Consider the following 27844-nt stretch of genomic DNA (forward strand, 5'->3'; position numbering starts at 1 on the left):
TGAGGCGACACAGAGCTGCTGGCCGTGCCAGAAGACCGCCGTCTGCAAACCGATTCCAACGCGATCGACCGTCTGTCCCTGTGCCTCCGTCGTTCATGCAGGGGGCGCGTAGGTTTGCAGCGCCCCCTGCATGAAAGCAACGGAAAGTGCAGCGTTCGTCACAGATTAAGTTGTGCGCTTATATAAAAGAGCATCGCCAGTGAGTTTTCAAAGCGCCTTCGTCTTACAGAAATCAATGTCGCGTGAGCCCACCGCATTACAACAATGCTCAGCTGCAGCTCACGTGACTTCTGCCGCGACAATGTCTGGATGTTTTCGCCTGAGGACGACCGCTCGTGTTGCGATCGAAACGTCGTGATTTATTTATTATTTATTTTTTTCTACCTACGTGACTTTACTGAAAGAACCAAAGAGTATGAAAGACGTCTTGTCTGCTGATCTTGTTCATGTCCGTGTACATCGATATCCCACATTGCTTACACCACACACATCGGTTTCATTTTATTATTAATTTCTGTTTTTCTTGAGTAAGCAAGCAAGCAAGCGAAGTTAATATAAAGGATTTAAAAATGAAAGATCACCTCTTAACATGCCCCGTATATTCCCGAGGGCACTAGCGTTGACCCGTTTTACCACTTTCAAGAACCTGGCGGCTTCAATGTAACTGCTCTATAAATAGTCTCCAGTGTACAGCGTGGGGGCAGGGATTTCGTGCCATGTGGTTAGTCAACATTTGCGTCATCATGAAACGGGCGGCTAGAGTCCTCTCGTCCTCTGGCTTGAGATGGCTGCCACCTATGGGTCAGAGATGATTGTCTGCCACCATTAAGCAATTGGTAATTAAATATTTAAAAGAAATTGCCTAAACAGTGTAAAAATGTAAAAAAAAAATTTCACGAAAATTGTCACGCACAACGAGTCTGTGTGCAAAATGTCAGCTCGATTGGATCACGGGAAGTGGGTTAAAAAACGACCGAAAGATTTGCACGGTCGTAAGCAAGCAAGCAAGTGAACTTAATATAAAGGATTTAAAAATAGATTAGATCTTTGAATATTGCAGTTGTGTAATGAGCGTGTTGACTCTGGTGAGGTACTAATAGCGATTAAACATCTCACCCAGCCAGTGCCCGGCTAGCTCAGTCGGTAGAGCATGAGACTCTTAATCTCAGGGTCGTGGGTTCGAGCCCCACGTTGGGCGCGAATGTCTTTTAACAATTTTCAATAAAAAACCCCAAGCGTCTCCATATTGTTCACTACACTCTTCAAGAACAATGATAATAGCCAATTCCATTTCATTCTCGACACGGTGTGTAGCGAGTGAACGCGAGTGTGGAGGCTGCTACACGAGGAGGCGACTTGGCGAGCTGAGTCCCCAGCGCGCGGCGAGCTCAGCGGGTGGCGCGCGGCACGCGGCGGCGTCTCGGGCTCGCGGGTTCGAGCCCCACGCTGGGCGCCGCGCAGTTTATTTATTTCTATCGCAAAACACCAACATCCTTCGCGCCTCTTAGAACCCCGCGTCAAGATGACAACAACAACAAGCAACGTTTAGACAAAATATAAACCACAACAAGTCGTCTTGTGAGCCATGTAAGCGCGTAACAACGACTGCTTCATCACTCAAAGCTGCTCTAGAGGAGTTGTACACCCCGAGCTGTCGCTGCTGTTCAGTGGCCTCAAATACAACGTGTCGCTCCGGGTGATCGCTACAAAGTATGACCTGTCTTCTTGGTTCTTTCGGTAAAGTCACGTAGAAGGGAAGTAATAAAATAATAAAAATAAAACATAATTAAATACAATTCTCACGACGTTTCGGCCACACGTCGTGAGAATTGTATTTTATTATGCTTTATTTTTATTATTTTATTATTTCCTTCTACGTGATGACTTTACCGAAAGAACCAAGAAAATTTATTAAATGTTTAATTAATTGCCAAACGGCCAATTAATTAAATAGGCCGGAAGTCTTCTTTAATTAATTGCCAAGCAGCCAATGGGAAGCCGCGTGGTGTGAGGGGCGTGGCCGGCGTTGAACCAATCAGCGGACGTCTCTGATACTTTTGCCAGCGACCAATCAGAGAGCGGCGTCTCCGAGTCACGTGTTGCTCCTGCGGCGCTCCACGTGGTTAGTGTCGGAGGAGGGTGGTGGTTGTTGTTTGTGTTGTTGTTGTACACTACTAGTATATAGTAGAGAGTGTGTGAGTGGTGGTGAGTGTTGTTGTTTGTGTTGTTGTTGTACACTACTAGTATATAGTAGAGAGTGTGTGAGTGGTGGTGAGTGTTGTTGTTTGTGTTGTTGTTGTACACTACTAGTATATAGTAGAGAGTGTGTGAGTGGTGGTGAGTGTTGTTGTTTGTGTTGTTGTTGTACACTACTAGTATATAGTAGAGAGTGTGTGAGTGGTGGTGAGTGTTGTTGTTTGTGTTGTTGTTGTACACTACTAGTATATAGTAGAGAGTGTGTGAGTGGTGGTGAGTGTTGTTGTTTGTGTTGTTGTTGTACACTACTAGTATATAGTAGAGAGTGTGTGAGTGGTGGTGAGTGTTGTTGTTTGTGTTGTTGTACACTACTAGTATATAGTAGAGAGTGTGTGAGTGGTGGTGAGTGTTGTTGTTTGTGTTGTTGTTGTACACTACTAGTATATAGTAGAGAGTGTGTGAGTGGTGGTGAGTGTTGTTGTTTGTGTTGTTGTTGTACACTACTAGTATATAGTAGAGAGTGTGTGAGTGGTGGTGAGTGTTGTTGTTTGTGTTGTTGTACACTACTAGTATATAGTAGAGAGTGTGTGAGTGGTGGTGGTGCTGAGTGTTGTTCTTGTTTGTGTTGTTGTTTGTGTTGTTGTACACTACTAGTATATATAGTAGAGAGTGTGTGAGTGGTGGTGAGTGTTGTGCTGTTGTTGTGTTGGTGTGTTGTTGTGGTGTTGGTGTGTTGTTGTGTTGTTGTTGTTTGTGTTGTTGTTGTTGGTATCCGAGATGAGCTTGACCCGTCAAGAGGCCTACACGGCGCTGGGACTTCCCTATGGTGAGTCGCGTGGACACAGACAAAGGTCCCCCAGGTAGCCTTGACAGACTGCAGGGGCAAGTGCTGTTAGTAGCGAGTAGCAACACAGACAAAGGTCCCCCAGGTAGCCTTGACAGACTGCAGGGGCAAGTGCTGTTAGTAGCGAGTAGCAACACAGACAAAGGTCCCCCAGGTAGCCTTGACAGACTGCAGGGGCAAGTGCTGTTAGTAGCGAGTAGCACCTATGAAGGCCAGCACGGAAACACGAGGAGGTGGGTGGCCAGCACCACGCCCGGCCGCCTTTGTCTCCCAACACGTACAGTACTCGGACTTTCGCGACCGATATCCATGTTTGTTTGTTTGGGTAAGATCGCGTCAATGTGAATGTGTCGCAGAACCCTCCACCAGCAGCAGCAGCACCGCCCCAAAGAGTGGAGGGGTTGTCACACAGCGCGGCTACTGTGACACGAAGTGAACATTGACAATCCGTGCGCTCTGAGACGTTCCTCTGCTGGTTGTGGCCACACGTGGCACGCTTCACGGCTTGCGAGCGCGTGTTGTGGGCCAAACTATTCAACAACGAGTAATTAAAGTTCGATTTAAAGCTTCTTTCGTGACTGCAGGGATTCATCTTCTTGGTTCTTTCGGTAAAGTCATCACGTAGAAGGGAAGTAATAAAATAATAAAATTAAAAATAATAAAATAATTCTCACGACGTTTCGGCCACAACGCAAGCAGCCGTCAGGTGAAGAACAGGTCTGTCGGGAAGACAGCGTCTGAATGAACAGGTCTGTCTTTCCGACAGCCCTGTTCTTCACCTGAGGACGGCTGCTTGCGTTGTGGCCGAAACGTCGTGAGAATTGTATTTTGTTATGTTTTATTAATATTATTTTATTATTTCCCTTCTACGAGACTTTACCGAAAGCACCAAGAAGACGAGTCATTGATCGGGATAGAAATGTGCGTCACGCCACGTCAATAACCATCTGCCCAGATGTGTACGTGTGCTCTGTGTTGTTTGCGATAGTTTTGCTGCGTTGAATCGCCACGTGTGTTGGCCATCATTTGTGGCCACATGGCTTCTGACAAAGAGGCTAACAGCTCGGTTTGTCTATGCCTGGTAAGATACAAAAAAATTAACCCGTAAAAACTACGTTTTTCACTCTAAATCCTTTATATGCGTGGCGGCTAGAGTCCTCTCGTCCTCTGGCTTGAGATGGCTGCCACCTATGGGTCAGATGATTGCATTGCAGCATTAAGTAATTGGTAATTAAATATATTTTTTTCCTAAAAAGTGTAACATTTTTGAATTTTATTTCACGAAAATTAATTGTCACGCACAACGAGTCTGTGTGCAAAATGTCAGCTCGATTGGATCACGGGAAGTGGGTTAAAAAACGACCGAAATATTTGCACGGTTATAAGCGCGCAAGCAAGCAAGTGAACTTAATATAAAGGATTTACAAACAAAGTTTTTCACTATAAATCCTTTATATGCGTGGCATCGGTTTTATTTTATTATTCATTTCTGTTTTTCTTAAGTAAGAGTTTTATTTTTATCACATTGGTATTTTAAATTAAATATGAAAAATAAAAATTCCTAAAAAGTGGAAAATTTTGGAAAGCATTTTTCACGAAAATTCATTGTCACGCACAACGAGTCTGTGTGCAAAATGTCAGCTCGACTGGATCACGGGAAGTGAGTTAAAAAAACTACCGAAAGATTTGCACGGTCGTAAGCGCGCAAGCAAGCAAGTGAACTTAATATAAAGGATAAAAAACATAGTTTGCTGGTATTTGCATATTTATTTATTTTTAAAGTGATTTGTTTACATTTCCTGTACAATGCTTTGCACTCGTGTTGTTGTGTTGTTTGTTGTTGCATTCTGGACGTCTTTGAAAAGGAGCTTTATGGCTGTTGTATAGATTAGATCTTGAAAAAGAATAAAACGTAAGAAAAATCCAATGGAAATGTACAAATGTGTCATTTTACGGATCTGTCAATGTATGTAATTGAGCGGTGTTTTGTGTGCCACGTGTTTAATGGAAGCTTGCTGTCATGCACAGGAGCCCCTGAAGCAGAAATTAAATCCGCATACAAGAAGTTTGCCCTGGAGTGTCATTCAGATAAGAATAATCACAGCAGTGACACTGCTGCCATTGTGAGTAGCAAGGAGTGCTTGGTATATTTGATGTTAATGTGATGGAACGTATGCTGCTAGTATTTGACATTTTCTGATGGTTCACTCATGCTGAGTGAAATACAATTGAACAGCATTGTACTGGTTCTAAATATCAGCATCGTTGTCATATTTGTGCACTTTGAGCATTGTACATTGATACTGGTAGGGACCGCCTGGTTACACCAGCCCACAGGGGATTATTGTGTCCGTCGTGCAGGGAGGGGCTGGGTGGGGAGGGGCTGGGTGGGGAGGGAGGGAGGGGCTGGGTGGGGAGGGGCTGGGTGGGGAGGGAGGGGCTGGGTGGGGAGGGTGGGGAGGGGCTGGGTAGGGAGGGGAGGGTGGGGAGGGGCTGGGTGGGGAGGGAGGGGCTGGGTGGGGTGGGAGGAGTGGGGCTGGGTAGAGAGGGTGGGGAGGGGCTGGGTGGGGGCTGGGTGGGGAGGGGCTGGGTGGGGAGGGAGGGGCTGGGTGGGGAGGGTGGGGAGGGGCTGGGTAGGGAGGGGAGGGTGGGGAGGGGCTGGGTGGGGAGGGAGGGGCTGGGTGGGGTGGGAGGAGTGGGGCTGGGTGGAGAGGGTGGGGAGGGGCTGGGTGGGGGCTGGGTGGGGAGGGGCTGGGTGGCGAGGGTGGGGCTGGGTGGGGGTTGGGAGGGGTGGGGCTGGGTGGGGAGGGGCTGGGTGGGGAGGGTGGGGCTGGGTGGGGGGTGGGAGGGGTGGGGCTGGGTGGGGAGGGGCTGGTCACCCCGTGGTTCCCTTATAAAATTCAACGTTTAACCTACTCACGCCGGCTTGTGCCCGCCCTCACAGTCGGGTATATGTGCGGAATACACCACGCCGCCGTTGACCCTGCAGGCCATTGACGGAGCAACCCAGCGTTCCTACCAGCTCCCTCCGCAGCAGGAATGTGTTAAATGGGTTGTTCAAATAGCACATCACGTATGAATGCACCAACAAGGCGGTTTGCTTGAGAGAACATTGATTTTGCAGAGATCGCTATTCCATGGGGTCCAAGTCCAGAAGCACTTAATTAATCTTGAAACCGATGTTGGTCTTGGTAAATAAAACACTTTTGTAAGTGAAATCTAATCGTGGAGTAAAGACACCTACACATCCTAAAGTGATCAAGGCCAATATTGATCACATTGAGAGCCTCAATATACTTGCCTCCACCGCAAACCGGCTCAAGTCGACAGCTGCGAGTCACGCCGGCCGTGTTGCTGCTGCATGGGGGTCTCTTGGCAGCTGATTGGCTGGTGCAGTTGCTGTGATGTCATCATCCCGAGGAAACCGCTGCCTACAGCTTTGCAGTTTGCCGAGGACTCCAACATTTTCTTTGAATTATAATCCGTTTTCTTTTACGTGAGAGCTGTCACATGTCACAATCACAGGCTGCCAAGCCCATGACGCACTTGACAGGCACTGACGTTGTTCAATCCCACAAGTTGCTGCAGCTGAACACAACGTGGAATAATGCACATCGTTTCTGTCAAAACTATAATTTCCTTTTGTACGATACAGAAATTTCAGCAAGCTACAGGAGCATACCAACTCCTTGCTGCGGAGAAAACGGAGGCTCACATGAGCTTGGTAAGCCACCAATAAAATGAATGTGAATGCGTGTAATGCAACACTTATACTCTAATATCGTAGATTTGTTTTTAAAACGTGTTGTGGTTGATCAGTCAATGTTAGCGTCTCGTTGTATGATGTACCTTCTTCAGGAGGACATACTGGATTTATTGAACGTGATGTTTTTTGGAGCTATGGGTGGATTCCCATTTCATCGTCAGCGTTTTGGTGAGTGAACAAACAAACAAAGAATCGTGTACACTACCAGCTCAATGATTATTATGTTTTTCTCTTAATAATCTAATGACCCTACATGCGAAGCACATTTTGAATAATCGATCCAGAAAGACCTCGGGTCAAAATCTATTTGCCACACGATTCAAGTTCTGTGCCAAGGGCCAAATTAACTTTCTTACTCCTTAAAAATGTAAGAACAATACATGCTGATGTATACATTTTATTATAAAACTATAGTATTCTTCTAAATTACTAAACTATGTATTTGGATATTCTTGGTTATTTCGGTGAAGTCATGTAGAAGGGAAATCGCTATCCGTGGTGCTGACGTTGGGAAAAACCGACACTTTTTTCTAATTTTCTTGCTGTGGATTTCACACCTGATGATGATTACTTGTCTTCTTGGTTCTTGCGGTAAAGTCACGTAGAAGGGAAGTAACAAAATAATAAAAATAAAACATAATAAAATAATTCTCACGACGTTTCGGCCACAACGCAAGCAGCCGTCCTCAGGTGAAGACAGGTCTGTCGAGGCATTCAGCGTTTTTTTTTTCGTTTTTTTTTTTCTTTTAGACGCTGTTGCCTCGACAGACCTGTCTTCACCTGAGGACGGCTACTTGTGTTGTGGCCGAAACGTCGTGAGAATTATTTTATTATGTTTTTTTTTTATTATTTGATGGTTTCCCTTCTACGTGACTTTACCGAAATAACCAAGAAATATGAATCCCTGCAGTAACGAAAGCTTTAAATCGAACTTTATGTATTTGGATATTTGGAATAGACTATGTTTTGTTGTTTGTTACCACCTGTATTTGTTTTAAAAGTAATTATGTTCGTGCAGTGGGAGATTGCCTGAATACAAAAACAATCAAGGGAATCCATTGACAGTGGGCTGCACAAGTAAAAAAAACATCATTGTAAAAAAGATATTAAAGTTGACAAACGCTTGTGGTTTCTTTGTGAATAAGAATGTGTTTGTGTTTGAGTCACATTCACACAGGAGGCATTTGAAGTCTTAAGATGCATGAGATTTGCTGGAAGTTTGTAGAAATGCTTTGTGGAAATGCTTTCCAGTGTACGTCATTTAAATTCATGTTTGCTGTTTGTGGACCTTGTCACCAACAGCCAATGACCAAACATTTTTCAGTTTGAACATTTGAATTCCCATAGAATTAAGTCTTGGGAATGTAATGCCTTGTAGCTCATAGGCAGGATACTTTACATGAATTACATGCGAATCTCAACGGGCTGGCGTACGTGTGCCTGTACACCGCATGCTGTATTAATTTCAACTGAACTTTGAACATTTCACCACCGCCAATCCCACCCTTGACAGTATTCTCCAATGGAGATCGAGACAAGTTTTGCATCTCGGATGACGGCAATGTGGATGACCTGTTGAACCCAAGCGGGGGTTCTCACGAACCCAGCGCCTATCCCTGCCAGAGCAGCCGTGAACCCTGCCATGGCACGCAAGCCAGCAGCAGTAACACCTCCACAGCTCACACGGTACGTAGAGCAGAGGTTGCAAATGGGTTTTGATTCCTTACCCGTACCCGGCCGCACCAGGGTCGCAAACGGGTACCCTACCCGTACCCGGCCGGGTACGGGTAGGGTACAAGTATCGGGTACCTGATTGCGACCTCTGGGATGAAGCCACGTTGCAGGCGCGGGTGGGTTGATTCTAGGCACTTGAATTGTGAGAAGAGACAAGACGTTGGGAAATGAGCGACACACAGTTACTCACCAGTGACTCACGGCCTACCCGTACCCGTACCCGGCCGCACCAGGGTCGCAAACGGGTACTCGTACCCGTACCCAGTCCAGTCGGGTACGGGTAGCCGGGTATTGGGTAGGGTACGGGTATCAGGTAGGGTACGGGTATCGGGTACCCGGTTGCGACCTCTGACGTAGAGTCAGTCGAGGTACGTAGCTAACGTTGCCATATTTATGGTTTTTATTTGGACGTGTGCTATAATGAATTTGTCTTGAAACTAACTAACGGGGGGGGGGGGGGGGGGGGTGGGTAGTGCATGAATAATATTTTCTTAGTTCATAGCCTGCAATGGAGAAACTTCACAACATGAAGCCCTCTTAAGTGATTTTCAGCTAAACCTTGCTTTTGTGTAAAACCATTTCAACACGGTAACAATGTGTAGCTATGTCATTGCTATGATGATTGTTCAAATTGTCTGGTGTTTACTTACAGGAAGCAAATCATAATGCAGCAGATCTTTTACAGGAAGAGGAAAATGCAAAAACGAAGACTGAGACTAAACAGAAGGTTTGTTTTGCAGATTTATCATGAACCATATATCCTTAGGTGTCCTTTATGCAATGTAAAGCATGTTTATATCATTGGAAGATTTGTTTTCAAAGGTGCGGTCAAGTGTTTTTGCTTTGCATCTGAAGTTATGCGTACCTCCTGGTTACATTCGGGTCTCATGTTTAAAACGAATTGTCAAACCAGATAAAACCAATGAATACAGAAAACATTCTCTGCAAATAACTCCACCTGAAATACAATTGTGTTACGGACAGAGTCAATTCCCTTGCAGTAAATGTCGTTCACCATCTGAGTAAATAACAACACAGAAGGACTCTTTGGTTCTTTCGGTAAAGTCACGTATAAAGATAAAATAATACATTTAATAATTGCATACGACTTTTCGATTGCAACACAAGCAATCGTCATCAGGTATAAATGAAATAGAAACACAAATCTAGTCTACTTAGAAATGTAATGTAATACAACAGAGAGTCGAATAACATAACAGTCAACACCCCACCTGGTTGATTACGTTCTTCCTGAGAATGCTAAATTTGAGAGAGAGATAAAACACAGAACCAGAGACATATAGACAGACATATAAGCAGAGACAGACATCACAGAGATACATAGAGAGAGACAACACAGAGACACACAGAGATACACACAGAGAGAGACACAACATAGACACACAGACAGACATATAAGCAGACAGATATCACAGAGATACATAGAGAGAGACACACAGAGACACACACAGAGACACACAACATAGACACACAGACAGACATATAAGCAGACAGATATCACAGAGATACATAGAGAGAGAGAGCTAACATAGGCACACAGAGAAACTACGCCTCTGTGTCGAGGCCTTATACGTGACTTTACCGAAACAACCAAAGAATAATTCCCGCAGTCACGAAAGCTACAAATTAAGTTTGTATTAAAGAATGTTATTCACGTAGGATATTTTTTTTCTACATAATTGTTTGGAAATATAAATGCGTAATGCATTTACTTAAGTGTCGATGCTTTTTTGTTTTTGAAGCTTTACTGTTTATAATATAATATTTATCTGTAATTAACACGCAAGTATTTGAAGCCGGCCTTGCCTTCTATCTACAATAATACTGGTAGGAACGAAGTGAACCAGCCTACAATAGATTATATCGTCCGTCCGTCCGATGTCCGATTAGGTGTAGCAACATCGCCCCCTACTGCAAACACTTGGCAGGACCCTACAAAAACCTTTAGACTCAGTGGGGCTTTCCTGGCTAAACAAGTGTAACATTCCCTTATAATTCCCTGAGATAGTTTTTAATTAAAACATTTAAATTAAAAATTAACTCACAGCGGCCTAAAGCCTACAGCAAGGCCTAAAGCCTAGAACTAGGCCTCAAACTCTCCCTTCGTATCGTACCCCCGCCATTTCATGTTATTATGGACATTCATTTGTTCGCTCCTACCAGCCCACCCCGCAGGGACCTGTTTACATAAACGGGCGCCGTTATTTTTTTCACGTAAAAACTTGTCGACTGTCCGCAGAGGCGGAGGGAGAGAAAGCGGCAAGAGAGAGGAAGGAAAGAGCGGCACGAGAAGCCGGAAGACGACGACGGAGAGGTGCGTTTGTTTAACGCCGTTACAGCCCAATGGAGTTGATGTGGCGCTAGCCGCTAATTATCGTGAATGGGGGCGGAGGGGGTGTCCATGTGGAGTGACGTCACGTGGGGGCGGGGCCATGTGGAGTGACGTCACCATGAGTGACCAACACAAATATGTCTACAAGGTCGTATAAGAATGAGATCAGGTTCACAACTTCAAAGCCTCCGTTGTCCTCTTCACGTTATTGATCAATGTCGACAAGCGGCTTTTCAAACGAGCAAATTACCGACTATAATCACCCAGAAATGTCTGTCCGTCCCACGATTACACTGCGTATTATTTGGTCGGTGTTGTTTTCCCACTCGCTCTTTCTGTCAATGACGTGTGCTTCTTAATCTAATCTCGTGCGTAATGCAACTTCGTCTGTTGTTGTCATCCTGAGCGAGCTGCACTAACTGCACCGCTTGCTCTCCCCGTAGGCTCCCGCCAGCGCTGGACCCCAGGAACCACGTCCTGACACGTTTGCTCGACGCAGCATAAAGATTGCAAGTAAGGTTCATCTACACCATTGGAACCTCATTTGCCAGTAAAAAATATGATAATTGGTTCTTTACCCTTCTATCTGGCAACAAAACTGACACTCTTTTTTTTACAAGGAGTCATGTTTGCATAGACCACAATGCCTGCAGTCATAATGCAAACACAAAACATAACTCTGATAATGTATGCACTGTCCTTGAAGTTGATTGGTCCACACCCGAGACAGCTTTCCTTAGAGCCTTTTGGCGTCATCTGGTCCAACCCATGTGAGACTAGGCTCTAAGGAAAGCTGTCTCGGGTGTGGACCAATCAACTTCAAGGACAGTGCGTACATTATCAGAGTTGTGTTTTTTGTTTGCATTACGACTGCAGGTATTGTGGTCTATGCAAACACGACTCCTTGTAAAAAAAGGTGTCAGTTTTGTTGCCAGATAGAAGGGTATCAAACCAATTATCAAGGTTGATCTATATTCTTGGTTCTTTCGGTAAAGTCACGTAGAAGGGAACAAATAAAATAATAGAGACATGTGCAAGTTGCAAGTGGCTCGCATTAATGTTATTTAGAGAGGCGTAGCGCCGTTCTTTTGAAAGGCATTATCCTCGCCGCGACACGACCGCACTATGATGGACGGTGCCAAACCATGTGCCAGGTGCCTCGTTAAGTCTTCAGGGCGAGAGACATACCGTCACGGGAAAGGGTTACATTGCGTTTATTGTGTCCATAGCACGCAGATCGTGTGATCCACAATTCATTTTTGATTTTGCCAAGTGACCTACAAATCTTCTTGCTTCTTTCGGTAAAGTCACGTAGAAGGGAAGTAATAAAATAATAATAATAAAATTATTCTCACGACATTTCAGCCACAACGCAAGTAGCCGTCCTCAGGTGAAAACCAGGTCTGTCGAGGCGACAGCGTCTGAATGAAACAGCACACGAGCTTGGAGCGTGTATATAAGCTGGGTTGGAAGGGGGGAAGAAAGGGGGCGCCTTGAAAAAAGAATTTGCATATCAAGAGGAATTTAGCATATTTATGGGAAATGCAGGTATGTGATTAGTACTACTTATGCCCGTGCATTATGCAGGATTAGCAGCATCAAAGGGAGGGGATATGGGAAATGCAGGTATGTGATTAGTGCTACTTATGCCCGTGCATTATGCAGGATTAGCAGCATCAAAGGGAGGGGGATAAGGGAAATGCAGGTATGTGATTAGTACTACTTATGGCCTACAAATGTTAACTTGCAACTTCTTCTTGTTCCAAAACAGTACAAGGTAATCGCTTGGTCAGAACACAGAGTTATGCAGAAGCCATTGACAAGTTTACCGAAGCAATTAGCTTATGTCCGCGAGATCATCGGTAAGTCAACTCCCGTAGTGTAGTTTAACACGTAGGCTTTCGCGACCAATATTCATAATCAATGAGTTGATGAGTTAATGATGACGTCATCCTGCTGCTGCTGCTCTATATAAGAACGGGAGACACAGCAGAGCCTCACCATTCTGGCGAATTGCCCGATGATGCTGGATGCAATTACCAGCGAAACGTCGTGCTACTCAAAACTTGTAAATGTTGTGGCTTCATGCTTCAACACACCGGTGGGCTAAAGCAGTGAACTATTTGTCTTTTGTCAACGTGACACTTTTTTGCTGATTGGCCGTGTCGGGTGGTGGAGGGTTACGACACATTTATAAATAACGCCATCTAAACCCAACAACGTTGATTATGAATCTCATAGTGTAACTTGACAATTTTTAAAGCAAAATTTGAATACTAATATTAACATTCCATGAGCATTAAACACTTCTATACAGCCAATTTGAGTTGATGGAAAGTAGCTTGGCAGTTCAACGTCGTGTGTGTGTGTGACAGGCATAATGCATTCTAAAGGCAAAATGTTGCGTGATAAAGTTGGCAGGATGGGAACATCACAGCGAGTTACGACTTAAACTGCTTGATGACGTCTTTCCAATGATTGCCGAGTTTGTACCCATCCTCTCGGTTGAAACTGTGTCTGTATATATGGATGGCTTCATGAACAAATCTTTGTTGATAGCCAGTGCGCGTACAAAGTACCTTCATCTTAGAGAAATCGTGTGAGCCCACCGCATTGAAACAATGATCAGCCACGGCCGACGCGTTGGTCCTGCCGTGTTTCAGATCCGCCTCATGCTCACGGACACGGTCCGAGACGCCAGGGTACTGCATATCCATATTCTTAGGTTTTTTCGGTAAAGTCACCAGGTAGGTAAAAACATTAAAATTAATAAAAGTAAAATAAAATAAAAATCACGACGTTTCGGAGGCAACACAAGCTTCCGTCTTCAGGTGGAACCGTCACAGCCACGACAGCTGTATCAAGTAGATGTGTTGCCTCCGAAACGTCGTGATTTTTATTTTATTTTAATTTTATTAATTTTAATGTTTTTACCTACATGGTGACTTTACCGAAAAAACCTAAGAATATGAATCCTTGCAGTCACGAAAGCTTCAAATCTAGAATTACTGCATATCCTTCACAGATGGGATCAGATTACGAATTTGACGTAGAGTTAAATGGAGCCTGGATCTTGTGTTTGCTCAAGATTTAGGAAATATTTTGGTGACCCCTGCTATGTATGGCAAGGTGATGGTTTTGATGGTTCTTTCCCAACGTTTGGGGTGAACGCTTTACGGATTGTGTGGTCCGAATATTCATTCAGCTTGAGAGCTTGGTGTACGTGATAAAGTTCACTGGCTCGGTGATGATGGTCGGAGATACATGGAGCTCTATGGTGTAGCGTTTTGATAAGGGAATTCTTTTGGGATGGATGGTGGTGGGAGTCAGGTTTTAGATAAGCATCCGTATGGGCGGCTTTGCTGTAGACAGGGTGTCCCATTGAGCCATCAGTTCTCTTTTCGATTAAAACATCCAAGAATTCTAGATTTGAAGCTTTCGTGACTGCAAGGATTCATATTCTTATGTTTTTTCGGTAAAGTCACGTAGGTAAAAAACCTAAGAATATACATCCAAGAATGGTAACTTGCCATACTTTTCCACCTCAATGGTGAATGTGATGGCTGGGTGTATGTAATTAATGTGGTTGAGGAATTGGTTCAGAGCTGGTAGGCCATGTGGCCAGATGACGAATGTGTCATCTGCGTACCTCTTCCACAAAGACGGATAACAACCTTGTCAACGTGTAACTTTTTAACGTGTTGATCTGTTACCTACATGTTTCCAATCAGATGCAGACATTTTTAAATCCTTTATATTAAGTTCACTCGCTTGCTTGCTTGCGCGCTTACGACCGTGCACATTTTTCGGTCGTTTTTTAACCCACTTCCCGTGAGCCAATCGAGCTGACATTTTGCACACAGACTCGTTGTGCGTGACAATTTATTTTCGTGAAAATTTTTTTTCCAAAATTTGCTACTTTTTAGGAAAAAAAAATTTCATATTTAATTTAAAATAGCAATGTGATAAAAATGGAACTCTTACTCAAGAATAACAGAAATGAATAATAAAATAAAACCGATGCCACGCGTATAAAGGATTTATAGTGAAAAACTTTGTTTTTACGGGTTAATTTTTTAACGTGTTGATCTGTTACCTACATGTTTCCAATCAGACGCAGACATTTTTTCCGTCAACGTTCAGTGTGATTTCAAGAGTGTCTTATCCACATGGCCTAGTTCAATTCGGAGCAATCGAATTCTAAAGATGGTCTGTCAATTGGATTTGATTTCTCATCTGTGTCATTATTCACCAGATTTTATGGAAATCGGTCATTTTGTTTGGAACATCTTGGATTGTACACTGATGCCTTGTTCGATGCGGAGATCGCTATATATCTAAACCCAACATGGCCCCGGGGATACTTCAGACAAGCGCGGGCTTGCATTGGACTGAAGGTAAGGCTGCTGTGTTTGCAATCTTTGACAGTTCACGTGCAATTTGCATTACACCGTTGACTGGTTTTTTTAAAGATAAAGGACTAATTACAGTAAAACCTTGGATTGCGAGCATAAATCGTTTGTAATCCAAAGCACTCGTATATCAAAGCACTCGTTGTTTATCAGTCGTGATCACGTGACAAAGCGTATACTATATGTACTGCTCGTATTGCAAGACGTCGCTCGTTTATCAAGTTAATATTTATTTTAAAATCCTTTATATTAAGTTCGCTTGCTTGCTTGCGCGCTTACGACCGTGCAAATCTTTCGGTCGTTTTTTAACCCACTTCCCGTGATCCAATCAAGCTGATATTTTGCACACAGACTCGTTGTGCGTGACAATTTATTTTCGTGAAAAAATTTTCCATAACTTTACACTTTGTAGGAAATTTTTTTTTTCATATTTAACTTAAAATGCTTGCGTTGTGGCCGAAACGTCGTGAGAATTATTTTATTATGTTTTATTTTTATTATTTTATTACTTCCCTTCTACGTGACTTTACCGAAAGAACCAAGAAGAGGAATCCCTGCAGTCACGAAAGCTTTAAATCGAAAACAAATATCACGTTTTATGTTTCATTTGTTTAATCGTGTTATCGTTGTTATTATTAGGACTTAGATTAAGATCTAATAACATTTTAGGTTTGAAATATGTAAAAGATGTGAAAATCCGAAGGGGTTCACACTTTCTCTCGACCCTGCAGAAGAAAAACAGCCTGTGGAGTATTTGGCTTTGTTCAAATTGTCCGTTTCAATTGCTCAGTAAGTCGTGGAGTTACTCACCCCCCCCCCACCATTATATGAATCGTCAGGAACAGGTGTTGCAATTCAATTCAAGGATAAAATTACTTTATTTCTCCTTTGGATTTTCTCATGTTCTGTCTTGTACTGTGTGCATTCAAATAAGTCCATCAATTGTTGTATGCATGCATTTATTTAATTGTTACATGCCTACTGACCTTCCATTGCGCATGTAAGTTTCTGACTAAACACGTGTTGTGTTTGTTAATTTGACAGCGTTACAGAGAGGCAGAAAGTGCGTTATGTCAGCTGATTTCTTTAAATGTGTCTTCTGAAGAAGCAAAACAAGAGCTTAGGAAAGTGCGAACACTTCTCCTTGTGGTAAGCCGGTGCACCAGTGTCATACATTGTGTGTGCATATTGGAGTGTCTTTAAGTTGAGGCATAAGCAAATGACTTCGGACAATTTTTCACAAGGTAATTGAGTGCAAACGTAATCTCCATCTATATCAAAGGCAAAGTTGTGATTGTGTGTGTTTGTTCAAAATGTTTAGCGTACTTCCCGACATGCAACAAACTGGAAATTTGCCATGTGGCTACTTTCCAGACTGTACACCATGCAGGCATTATAAAAATACACTTTTTTTGGGGGGGGGAGCTCAATAATGCATTTATTTTTTGCACGGCAAGTGAGCTGTGACGTAAAATCTGTCACGTGACCCGCGCATGTGGAAGCGTAACGCAATGTAGTGTAGTGGTTAGCGTGCCACGCTATGAACGCGGCGTCCCGAGTTCGATTCCCGCTCACGGCCACCGCCGGTGACGATTATTTCAACCGCTCCTGGGCCTCCCCTAGGTCGACTCAGCCTCAAACGAGTAACTGGTGCGGTGTGTGAACATCGCCACTGGGTGAAGCCAGGTAGTACAGCTCGTGTGTGTATTCATGTAAAGTGATTTTCACAGCTGATAAAGTCGTGCGGAACTTTAATGAGAATGTATATATGGCAGAGGTCGCTAACGGGTTTTGATTCCTTACCCATACCCGTACCCGGCCGCACCAGGGTCGCAAATGGGTACCCGTTCCCTACCCGTACCCGTACCCTACCCGAAATGAGTGACGAACGGTGACTCACCAGTGACTCACGGCCTACCCGTACCCGGCCGCACCAGGGTCGCAAACGGCTACCCGTACCCGTACCCTACCCGATACGGGTATCGGGTACCCGGTTGCGACCTCTGATAAATGGTAATGTTGCCCTTTGACCTTGAGCGAAATGGACATTTTGGCCTCGTGCCAAATTCATGATCGCTTGCAGAGTGCCAATTGCCATCTCGCATGCGTGGAATTAATAAGTTAGCACCGTCGTATGTGAAAACCGGTTAGATTTAAAGCTTTCGTGACTGCAGGGATTCATATTGTTGGTTGTTTCGGTAAAGTCACGTAGAAGGGAAATAATAAAATAATATTGTTTTATTGTTTAATATAATATTGTTTAATACTAATATTATTTTATTATTATTTTACCTAGAATACACATCTGGTTTGCCGATGTTTCTCTGCGCTTTTGTAGGAGATGGGCTTTCCACAGCAGCAGTCGGAGGCTGCAATCTTGGAGTACGACACGGTGTACGCCGCTTCAGAAGCACTGCTTCGAAACACAGGTGCTTATTGCAAAGCTTGTATTTTTGAAATGCCGTGTTTGTTGCCATAATTGTCCTAATCCCTACGATGAGCTTTGCTTAGCGTGGATGCTTGATGTGGATGGATACTACAGCTCTGCACAGCGATCTCGCCACGGTGGTAGCAAGATGTTAACTACCTCGCCTGGTATACAGGAGGTCGTGGGTTCTGTGAGATGTTAACTACCTCGCCTGGTATACAGGAGGTCGTGGGTTCTGTGAGATGTTAACTAGCTCGCCTGGTATACAGGAGGTCGTGGGTTCTGTGAGATGTTAACTACCTTGCCTGGTATACAGGAGGTCGTGGGTTCTGTGAGATGTTAACTACCTCGCCTGGCATACAGGAGGTCCTGGGTTCTGTGAGATGTTAACTAGCTCGCCTGGTATACAGGAGGTCGTGGGTTCTGTGAGATGTTAACTACCTCGCCTGGCATACAGGAGGTCGTGGGTTCTGTGAGATGTTAACTACCTCGCCTGGTATACAGGAGGTCGTGGGTTCTGTGAGATGTTAACTACCTCGCCTGGTATACAGGAGGTCGTGGGTTCTGTGAGATGTTAACTACCTCGCCTGGCATACAGGAGGTCGTGGGTTCCATCCCAACCCTGACGCCTGCTGCTGTGTATTGGGAGCTTGCGTGCTCTGTCCATGGTTTTCCCCTTCACATTTAGAAGCATGCGTGTTTAGAGTATTTGCTATAAATTTCCACAAGTCACTTCATTGAGCTTCATTTGTGGCCAGTTGTCATCTGAAAAAGAGATGTTTAGCTTAGTGGCCTTACCTGATAACATTTAAAGTTTGATTCTAGATTGGAAGTTTTCGTGACTGCAAGGATCCATACTCTTTGGTTCTTTCGGAAAAGTCACGTAGGTAGAAAATAAAAATAATGATAAAATTTAAAATACAAATGAAATTAACTCAATTTTAGTTATTTTCATCTTTAAAATTAAAATAACTAAACTTTAGTTATTTTAATTTTACATCTTAATTTTATTCTTTTTTTCACCTACGTGACTTTACCGAAAGAACCAAAGAGTATTTAAAGGTTAGTATCGATTTTAGCAGCAGCCATAACACTCGTCAATTCACAAACTCGGAACTTAAGTACTCACCAATCAGCTGACTGTCACTGATTGCGGTTTGCTCTAATTACATGCAAGCATCGCTGACTGTAACGAATGTTCCTTTTTTATTCCATTGTGTTAAATCACAAATGTGTAATGTATTTTAGTTGTAGACACTATTTGATACACTAATCGAGAAATTTAAACCAATACACCGTTCAAAAGTAATGCAATGCTAAATCATACATTTCGATTTAAAGCTTTCGTGACTGCAGGGATTCATCTTCTTGGTTCTTTCGGTAAAGTCATCACGTAGAAGGGAAGTAATAAAAAAATAAAAATAAAACTAATAAAATAATTCTCACGACGTTTCGGCCACAACGCAAGCAGCCGTCTTCAGGTGGAGAACAGGTCTGTCAAGTAGACTTCAGACTCTGTCTACTCGACAGACCTGTTCTTCACCTGAGGACGGCTGCTTGCGTTGTGGCCGAAACGTCGTGAGAATTATTTTATTGTGTTTTATTTTTATTATTTTATTACTTCCCTTCTACGTGATGACTTTACCGAAAGAACCAAGAAAATAAATATTCTCACGACGTTTCGACTGCAACACAGGCAATCACCATCAGTTGTGAAATCCACAGCAAGAAAATTTGAAAAAAGTGGCGATTTTTCTTAACGTCAGCACCATAGACAGCGATTTGGCAGTTTGCCAGATGAACGAGTCCATCTTTGTTTTATTGTTTTATATTTTATTATTTCCCTTCTACGTGACTTCACCGAAAGAGCCAAGAATATAATGCTACAACATGTTAAAGCAACACAATCTGGTTATACCCAGCACGTTATGGGCAATCTCCCCAACTCGGTGAGTGTGACGATGAGCTGTATAGGAATGTTTTTGTTTCACGAACTTGTGTTCACTTTGGTGTGATCTCGCCTCACGTTGACCTCCTTTTCACAGATACTCCCAATTCACTTAGCACGTGTTTAAAACACGTGCTTCCCCAATGTATCGCCTTTGTAAAACAACAAGTTTATTAACTCGGCCAAGCTTTCCTGGATGAAACTTGTTTTATTTTCTTGGATAAAAAAACGTGTATTCTTACTTGCCTGGATAGAACATGTATTCTTACTGCCAGAGGTCGCAAATGGGTTTTGATTCCTTACCCGTACCCGTACCCGGCCGCACCAGGGTCACAAACGGCTACCCGTACCCGGCCGGGTACGGGTAGCCGGGTTTCGGGTAGGGTACGGGTATCGGGTACCCGGTTGCGACCTCTGCTTACTGCCTGGATGAAACATGTGTTCTTGCTTTGCTGTACTTGGTGGTAGTAAACCGACGTTTGTCACCATTTTGGAACGGTAAAGCAACTGGTGTTTATTCTCGAGATTATCAAAAGAATGTGAATCTTCTGGGAATGAGAACACTGATCCTGTATCTGATTTCTACTCCTGTTTCAGGTTCCTTGTCAACATCCGGTGTGGGCAACGTGGGGATACAGAATGATAAACCACCAAGTCCTCAGCCTAGTAAGTAAACTTGTGTATAACTAATATATACGTCGAAGGAAATGTTTTTTATAATTGTGCGTATCGTGTTAGAAAGCTGTACATCCATTTCAATAAATGAGCCTCTTACACTAGAAATGTTTGTATGGAAACATGCAAATGGACAAATGCGTTCGGAATTGCTAACTTATTACCCATGAACTTGCATTGAAATTCCCAAACGAATTGCACTGGTAATAAGATGGAATGTGCATTTCATTCTTTAAAAATAAATAGTTTTTTTTGTGGTACATTTATAGAAATTGGTGTCTGGTCCAACACCAATTGAGACTAGGCTCTAAGAAAAGCTGTCTCGGGTGTGGACCAATCAACTTCAAGGACAGTGCATATCATTATCAGAGTTGTTTCTTTTTAATTGCATTTTGACTTCTTGTGTTGAGGTTATTGCAAACATGATGCCTTGTATAAAGGTGTCAGATTTTGTACCAGTTAAAAGGGTAAAAATCTACTACTATATTTTGCCACTGGTAAAGGAGATGTCTCATAGTGTAAATGCTTACCCCAAGCTTTCAATACTCTGATAGTGCGCTGTTTTTGAGTTGTGCGCCTTTTGGCGTCATCTGGTCCAACACCAATGGAGACTAGGCTCTAAAGAAAGCCGTCTTGGGTGTGGACCAATCAACTTCAAGGACAGTGCACATCATCATCAGAGTTGTTTGCATTTTGACTGCTTGTGTTGTGGTTATTGCAAACATGATGCCTTGTATAAAGGTGTCAGATTTTGTACCAGTTGAAAGGCTAAAAACCTTTCACTACACGCCAGTGTTGTCAGAGAGAATGAGCGAGTGTAGAGTGAGCTTAGGTTGGTGGTCACCTCCCTACGTGTCATGTGAACGTGTTACCGTTCTGTTCAGAAATAAATAGAGCTGTCTTTCCAGCTCAGTGTGTGCGCCTCGATCGAACCATCTCACTCGCATCATCAGGTTTCCTGTGTGCTGTACAAGTAACGAGTCGCCACGAACAGTGACAAACCTAACTAAATGGCCGGTGGTGTCTGGTTTTACGGCACATTTATATGAATGCGATCTAACCCAAAGAAAACCTTTATTATGCAGGATATTGGTCGCGAGAGCCGGCGTGTTCAACTACGTGGATCCTTTATCTAAAACGCCATCCTATTTGTGTGTTGCCCGCACCACGTTGTGCATGTACACAAGCTGTAGATGTCGCCGCACAGAGGAGCCAAGACTCACGTGGTGCTTTGGGCAATTCTCCAGTGCCTCCACCACCTTCGTGAGTAACGCACCATCGCTGTGACACTTGAATCCGTAGCGTAATGTCATGGTTTTGCTTGATAATGTTACTGGTAGACTTGCAACACAATATGCGTGCATCATTAGACCTTCTTTGCCAGTACGAAAATATAATAATAGGATTTTTCACCTTTTTTCAGGCAACAAAACTAAAAAAATATTTTGATGTGGACCAATCAGCTTCAAGTACAATGCCAATATATTGTCATAGTGTGTTTTTGTTTGCATTTTGACTGCAAGTATTGTGGTTAATGCAGACATGAATCCTCGTAGAAAGGTTTCAGTTTTGTTGCCAGAAAAAAAGGGGAAAAACCCTACTATTAATATGCGTGCAATTGAGATACTTTCCAAATGTTAAGATCCATAGTACAAAGGTGGCATTTTTAAATCATCCTTTATATTAAGTTCACTTGCTTGCTTGCTTGCGCGCTTACGACCGTGCAAATATTTCGGTCGTTTTTTAACCCACTTCCCATGATCCAATCGGGCTGACATTTTGCACACAGACTCGTTGTGCGTGACAATTTATTTTCGTGAAAAAATTTTTCCAAAATTTTCCACTTTTTAGGGAATTTTTTTTATATTTAATTACCAATTGCTTAATGGTGGCAGGCAATCATCTGACCCATAGGTGGCAGCCATCTCAAGCCAGAGGATGAGAGGACTCTAGCCGCCACGCATATAAAGGATTTATAGTGAAAAACTTTGTTTTTACGGGTTAATTTTTTGCATATAAAAAATGAAAATTAAGCACTTGTGAGCATGCTGGCTATGTTATCTAACGACTCTTTACCATTTTATTAGTCCGTCTGCAGTTTAAATTTTGTATTTTATTTTATTCTCAGGTATAAGCATGTCTCTTTATGGGTGGGAAATATCACTTCTGCTGTTACTGAAAAAATGCTTCAAAAGCTGTTTCACCCGTAAGTATGTATTTGCGGCTATACGGTGTGTTACTATTCCAAACATCTAATATTGACTGCATTCACAATACATATTCTTTACCAAAAGAACCAAAGAGTAATGGATTCGTGCGGTCGCGAAAGCTTCAACTCAACATCGCCCCGATCGATTTGTCACTTGTACAGATTTGGACAGATCCACAGCATCCGAATACTGGTGGACAGGAAGTGTGCGTTTGTCAACTACACGGACAAGGAGGCCGCTGAGAGAGCTCTCTGGTCCCTGCAGGTGCGTTTGTGGATGCCGAGGGAAGGGCCTCTATGGCATCTGCGGTCACCGTGCGCCTCTGTTAATCACACTGGTCAACACACTTTGTCTGGCATAAGGTATTACAGTGATCCCTCGCCACTTCGCGGTTCAAGTTTCGCGGCCTCAGTGCATCGCGGATTTTTCTAACTGATTTAAAGGCCTCATTATTATACCTGTGCAGTAACACCATCATCATCATCATTCATCATCACATTCATCGAACTGCACAGGTCTGTCATCGTCGTCATCGTCATTGTCATTGTCGTCGTCGTCATTACTGGAGTCAAGTCTCAAGATACTACTGTCATTGGTGAGTGTAGAACACCATAATACGTATCGTATGAGAGAGAGAGTGAATGTATAATATTAAGGTTTTATAATTAAATATATTTAAGTAAAATATATAAAGTATAAATATACATATTTTAAACATTCTGGTACCCACACACACATATACGGAAATTCCTAGGGGGCCAATCCTACTTCGTGGATTGTCACCTATCGCGAGGGGTTCCGGTCCCCATTAACCGCGATCAATGAGGGATCACTGCACAACGGTTTTAAGTCAATTTCGGGGCGCTGATTCCAAATCAGGGAACAAACACCGAGAATAAACGTCAGATTTCATTCATAACAAGTATAACCCGTAAAAACAAAGTTTTTCACTATAAATCCTTTATATGCGTGGCGGCTCGAGTCCTCTCGTCCTCTGGCTTGGGATGGCTGCCACCTATGGGTCAGATGATTGCATGGCAGCATTAAGCAATTGGTAATTAAATATAATATTTTTTCCTAAAAAGTGTAAAATTTTGGAAAAAAAATTTCACAAACATTAATTGTCTCGCACAACGAGTCTGTGTGCAAAATGTCAGCTCGATTGGATCACGGGAAGTGGGTTAAAAAACGACCGAAAGATTTGCACGGTCCTAAGCAAGCAAGCGAACTTAATATAAAGGATTAAAAAAATTAACCCGTAAAAACAAAGTTTTTCACTAAATCCTTTATATGCGTGGCATCGGTTTTATTTTATTATTCATTTCTGTTTTTCTTGAGTAAGAGTTTCATTTTTATCACATTGGTATTTTAAATTAAATATGAATTTTTTTTCTTTAAAAAGTGTAAAAATTTGGAAAAAATAATTTTCACGAACATTAATTGTCACGCACAACGAGTCTGTGTGCAAAATGTCAGCTCGATTGGATCACGGGAAGTGGGTTAAAAAACGACCGAAAGATTTGCACGGTCCTAAGCAAGCAAGCAAGCGAACTTAATATAAAGGATTTAAAAATTGATCTTGGGCAGGACATCTTGCAAGAATGGGTGGTAGCCAAGGGATGAGTGTGGCGATGGAATGGGCGGCGTTTCAATGGAATGACATCCAGGATTATGAGGGACGGTGATGACGTGGGGAGGTAGATGATTGCTGACGATCATGAACATTGTGACATGTTGATGTCCTGATCGTGGACACGCTTAACTCCCATCGCTACCGAGGGGGGGTGTGAACGGCGATGAATGAGACCCTCTGATAACACTGGTCAACACGCTTTGTCTGGCATGAGGTATTACAACGGTTTCAAGGGAATTTTGGGGTGCCGATTCCAAATCTGGATTCAGTTTTTGTTTATCACGTCAGGTTTTTGAGATATCAAATATTGCATTTTCAATAAAAAATGCGGAAGAAAAATATTAAATAAATGTGGATATCTACATAAAATGATATTATAAACACACTAACCTAAAAATACAGCACCCTATTTTAACACTAAAGCAGTCACTGACTCGCAACAACTTGCAATCATAAGTGACAGAGTTAATTTCGGGTAAAATCAATGAAAATGGGGTATGCCGATAGCAGAGAAATGAGATGTGATAGAGCAAATCTGAGATCAGATTTGGAATCAGCACCCTGAAATTAGTCTGAAACAGCTGCAAAAGTCCAGGCCAGTTGATTTTTTATTGTTGTTGACCAGTGTTACAGACAGAATTGCTGTTTTTCAATCAATGTCCAGCGTTTGTGTTCCATGACGCAAGATTGTAGATGTTGTGGCTTGGCTCTCCAACACACCGGTGTGTTGTACTAATATACGACACTATACACTACACTATACACTACTATAAACTACACGAATCACTACTATACACTTACACTATACACTGCTACACGATACACTACACTATACACTACTATACACTTACACTATACACTGCTACACGATACACTACACTATACACTACTATACACTTACACTATACACTACACTACTATACACTACACTACTATACACTACACTACTATACACTACACTACTATACACTACACTATATACTACACTATACACTACTATACACTACACTGTACACGACTTTACACTACACTATACACTACTATACACTATACACTGCTACACGATACACTACACGATACACTACACTATACACTACACACTAGTGCTGTACTAGTGACTAATTTGCCACGTTCTGTTTACGTGACAACCCTCACTAGTTGGCTGTGTGGGGTGGTGGCGGGTTTAACGACACATTGATATATTTATGCGATCTCACCCCCCAAAAAACTCTTCCTATGGACGCAATCCAAGAAACAAAAGCAAAATATTGCAGAAAATACACCGTACTCCGACACTGTGTGCAAAAATCCCAGTGGGATGCAAGTCAAACAACAACAACAACAACCACAAGACAACTTAGATTAAGGCCATCAGTCTAACTCTGTACTACAACAAACAAACATGGCTAAACCAATACTGTACACTTTTTGAAATCACCAAAATAAAGCCATGTGTCTCTCCCTTGTGTCCTCAACAGGGACGCAGAGTAGCAGACACCAATCTGCTCATCGACTTCCAGAGTGTCTCCGCAAAGACCATCGCAGCCGCCTTTCAGCAGCCTTCAGCAGTTCCGCCAGAACACGGTAACGGCTTCTCCAAAATGCAAAGCAAAGATGGGTTTCAGTAAACTCGACGCATTGTGGTGAGAAGTTCAATCCGTCTTCTTGGTTTTTTCGGTAAAGTCACGTAGAAGGGAAATAGTAAAATAATAAAAATAAAACATTAAATAATTCTCACGACGTTTCGGCCACAACGCAAGCAGCCGTCTTCAGAATCTCTGCCTTCTCGACAGACCTGTTCTCCACCTGAGGACGGCTGCTTGCGTTGTGGCCGAAACGTCATGAGAATTATTTCATTATGTTTTATTTTTATTATTTTATTATTTCCCTTCTACGTGATGACTTTACCGACAGAACCAAGAAGATGAATCCCTGCAGTCACGAAAGCTTTAAATCGAAATGCATGTTTTAGCATTGCATTACTTTTGAACGGTGTATTGGTTTAAATGTCTCGATCAGTGTATCAATTAGTGTCTACAACTAAAATACATTACGCATTTGTGATTTAACACAATGGAATAAAAAAGGAACATTCGTTACAGTCAGCGATGCTTGCATACAATTAGAGCAAACTGCAATCAGTGAAAGTCAGTTGATTGGCGATTACTTAAGTTCCGAGTTTGTGAATTGACGAGTGTTATGGCTGCTGCTAAAATCGATACTAAACTTTAAATACTCTTTGGTTCTTTCGGTAAAGTCACGTAGGTGAAAATAAGAATAAAATTAAGTGTGAAATTAAAATAACTAAAATTTAGTTATTAAAATTTTAAAGATGAAAATAACTAAAATTGAGTTAATTTTATTTGTATTTTACATTTTATCATTATTTTTATTTTCTACCCACGTCACTTTACCGAAAGAACCAAAGAGTATGGATCCTTGCAGTCACGAAAACTTCCAATCTAGAATCAAACTTTAAATGTTATCAGGTAAGGCCACTAAGTTCAATCCGCTCTCTGCCGCGTCATTATGCAAGTGCATGTCAACGTGGGAATGATGAAGACCCTGCTCGCGTGATTCACTGTAGTTTGAGTAAAGATTTTGGACTGCAGGGATATTTAAAATCGATGGCGGTTGATCCTAATAATCCTCACCCCCATTTTCACCCCACTCAGTGCTAGCAGTGGCTGTTCAGTTAACTTGATATTTCATCTTCTTGGTTCTTTCGGTAAAGTCATCACGTAGAAGGGAAATAATAAAATAATAAAAATAAAACATAAAATAATTCTCACGACGTTTCGGCCACAACGCAAGCAGCCGTCCTCAGGTGAAAACCAGGTCTGTCGGGGAGACAGCGTCTGAATGAAACAGCACACGAGCTTGGAGCATATATCGTGTGCTGTTTCATTCAGACGCTGTCTCCCCGACAGACCTGTTCTCCACCTGAGGACGGCTGCTTGCGTTGTGGCCGAAACGTCGTGAGAATTATTTTATTATTTTTATTTTTATTATTTTATTACTTCCCTTCTACGTGATGACTTTACCGAAAGAACCAAGAAGATGAATCCCTGCAGTCACGAAAGTTTTAAATCGAAATTTAACTTGATATTTATTGTGTCCTAAGCACCATTTACCAACATGCCACTCATCTCACATTTACATTCTATATACTAACCAACACACTTGTATGGATATAATGTAAGCGCTGCTTTGATCATTGCAATTGTTGATTTGTCTCTTCCCAGATGAGTTTACCGGTCTGTCTCCTTGAATGGACTTCAAACCCACCCTGGTCACAGGGCCACTGTGTTGTTCCACAATATAGTTTTTGCATTTAATAAACCGGCATTATGAAGCGTTCTGACTTCGTGTTTGGAGCTGTTAATGACGTGAAGGTGGCAAACGTTTTTCATGTCGGCACCGGCCTTTGAAAGACGTGTAGCAATTTGACCACTTGCTGTAAAACCACCCACGTGGATAAGACATCCACAATTAGTTTGAGCACGGGGCATATTCACTTGTTTGGACTGTCAAATAAATAGTCATGAAAGTCATTGTGGTTGTTGGGGACTTTCTATTTGGCCTTGATTTGGAAATAGAAGTTTTGGTCAATTCCTATTTTGGATAATGCTTCACCTGGATTTC

The 27844-nt window shown here is 42.6% G+C and overlaps 1 protein-coding gene, 1 long non-coding RNA gene and 1 other non-coding gene across 3 annotated transcripts; all 3 read left to right on the top strand.

Moving 5' to 3' along the window:
• Positions 1-1125: 1125 nt before the first annotated feature.
• Positions 1126-1198, top strand: TRNAK-CUU (transfer RNA lysine (anticodon CUU)). Its single transcript has one exon. It is a non-coding gene; the product is annotated as a tRNA-Lys (tRNA).
• Positions 1199-6695: 5497 nt separating this feature from the next.
• Positions 6696-8458, top strand: LOC133362180 (uncharacterized). Its single transcript, XR_009757465.1, has 3 exons — positions 6696-6764; positions 6899-6974; positions 8320-8458. It is a non-coding gene; the product is annotated as an uncharacterized LOC133362180 (long non-coding RNA).
• A 676-nt stretch (positions 8459-9134) lies between these two features.
• On the top strand, positions 9135-27683 carry LOC133362181 (uncharacterized). Its single transcript, XM_061581135.1, has 13 exons — positions 9135-9146; positions 9193-9267; positions 10801-10875; positions 11337-11406; positions 12665-12755; positions 15149-15290; positions 16350-16454; positions 17644-17734; positions 20279-20347; positions 21544-21619; positions 22728-22830; positions 25678-25783; positions 27445-27683. Exons 1-13 carry the CDS (start codon positions 9135-9137, stop codon positions 27468-27470), a joined length of 1041 nt encoding a protein of 346 aa, XP_061437119.1. The 3' UTR covers positions 27471-27683.
• Positions 27684-27844: the final 161 nt, after the last annotated feature.

The sequence above is a fragment of the Lethenteron reissneri genome, unplaced genomic scaffold (genome assembly GCF_015708825.2).
Source record: "Lethenteron reissneri isolate LAM-NWPU_2019-01 unplaced genomic scaffold, ASM1570882v1 scaffold_1398, whole genome shotgun sequence".
Classification (NCBI taxonomy): Eukaryota; Metazoa; Chordata; class Hyperoartia; order Petromyzontiformes; family Petromyzontidae; genus Lethenteron; species Lethenteron reissneri.

Coding starts and splice junctions, on each gene's coding strand:
- LOC133362181 (XM_061581135.1), top strand. Junction 10,876..11,336: donor CGGAAGACGACGACGGAGAG/GTGCGTTTGTTT, acceptor CTCTCCCCGTAG/GCTCCCGCCAGCGCTGGACC. Junction 25,784..27,444: donor AGCAGTTCCGCCAGAACACG/GTAACGGCTTCT, acceptor GTCTCTTCCCAG/ATGAGTTTACCGGTCTGTCT.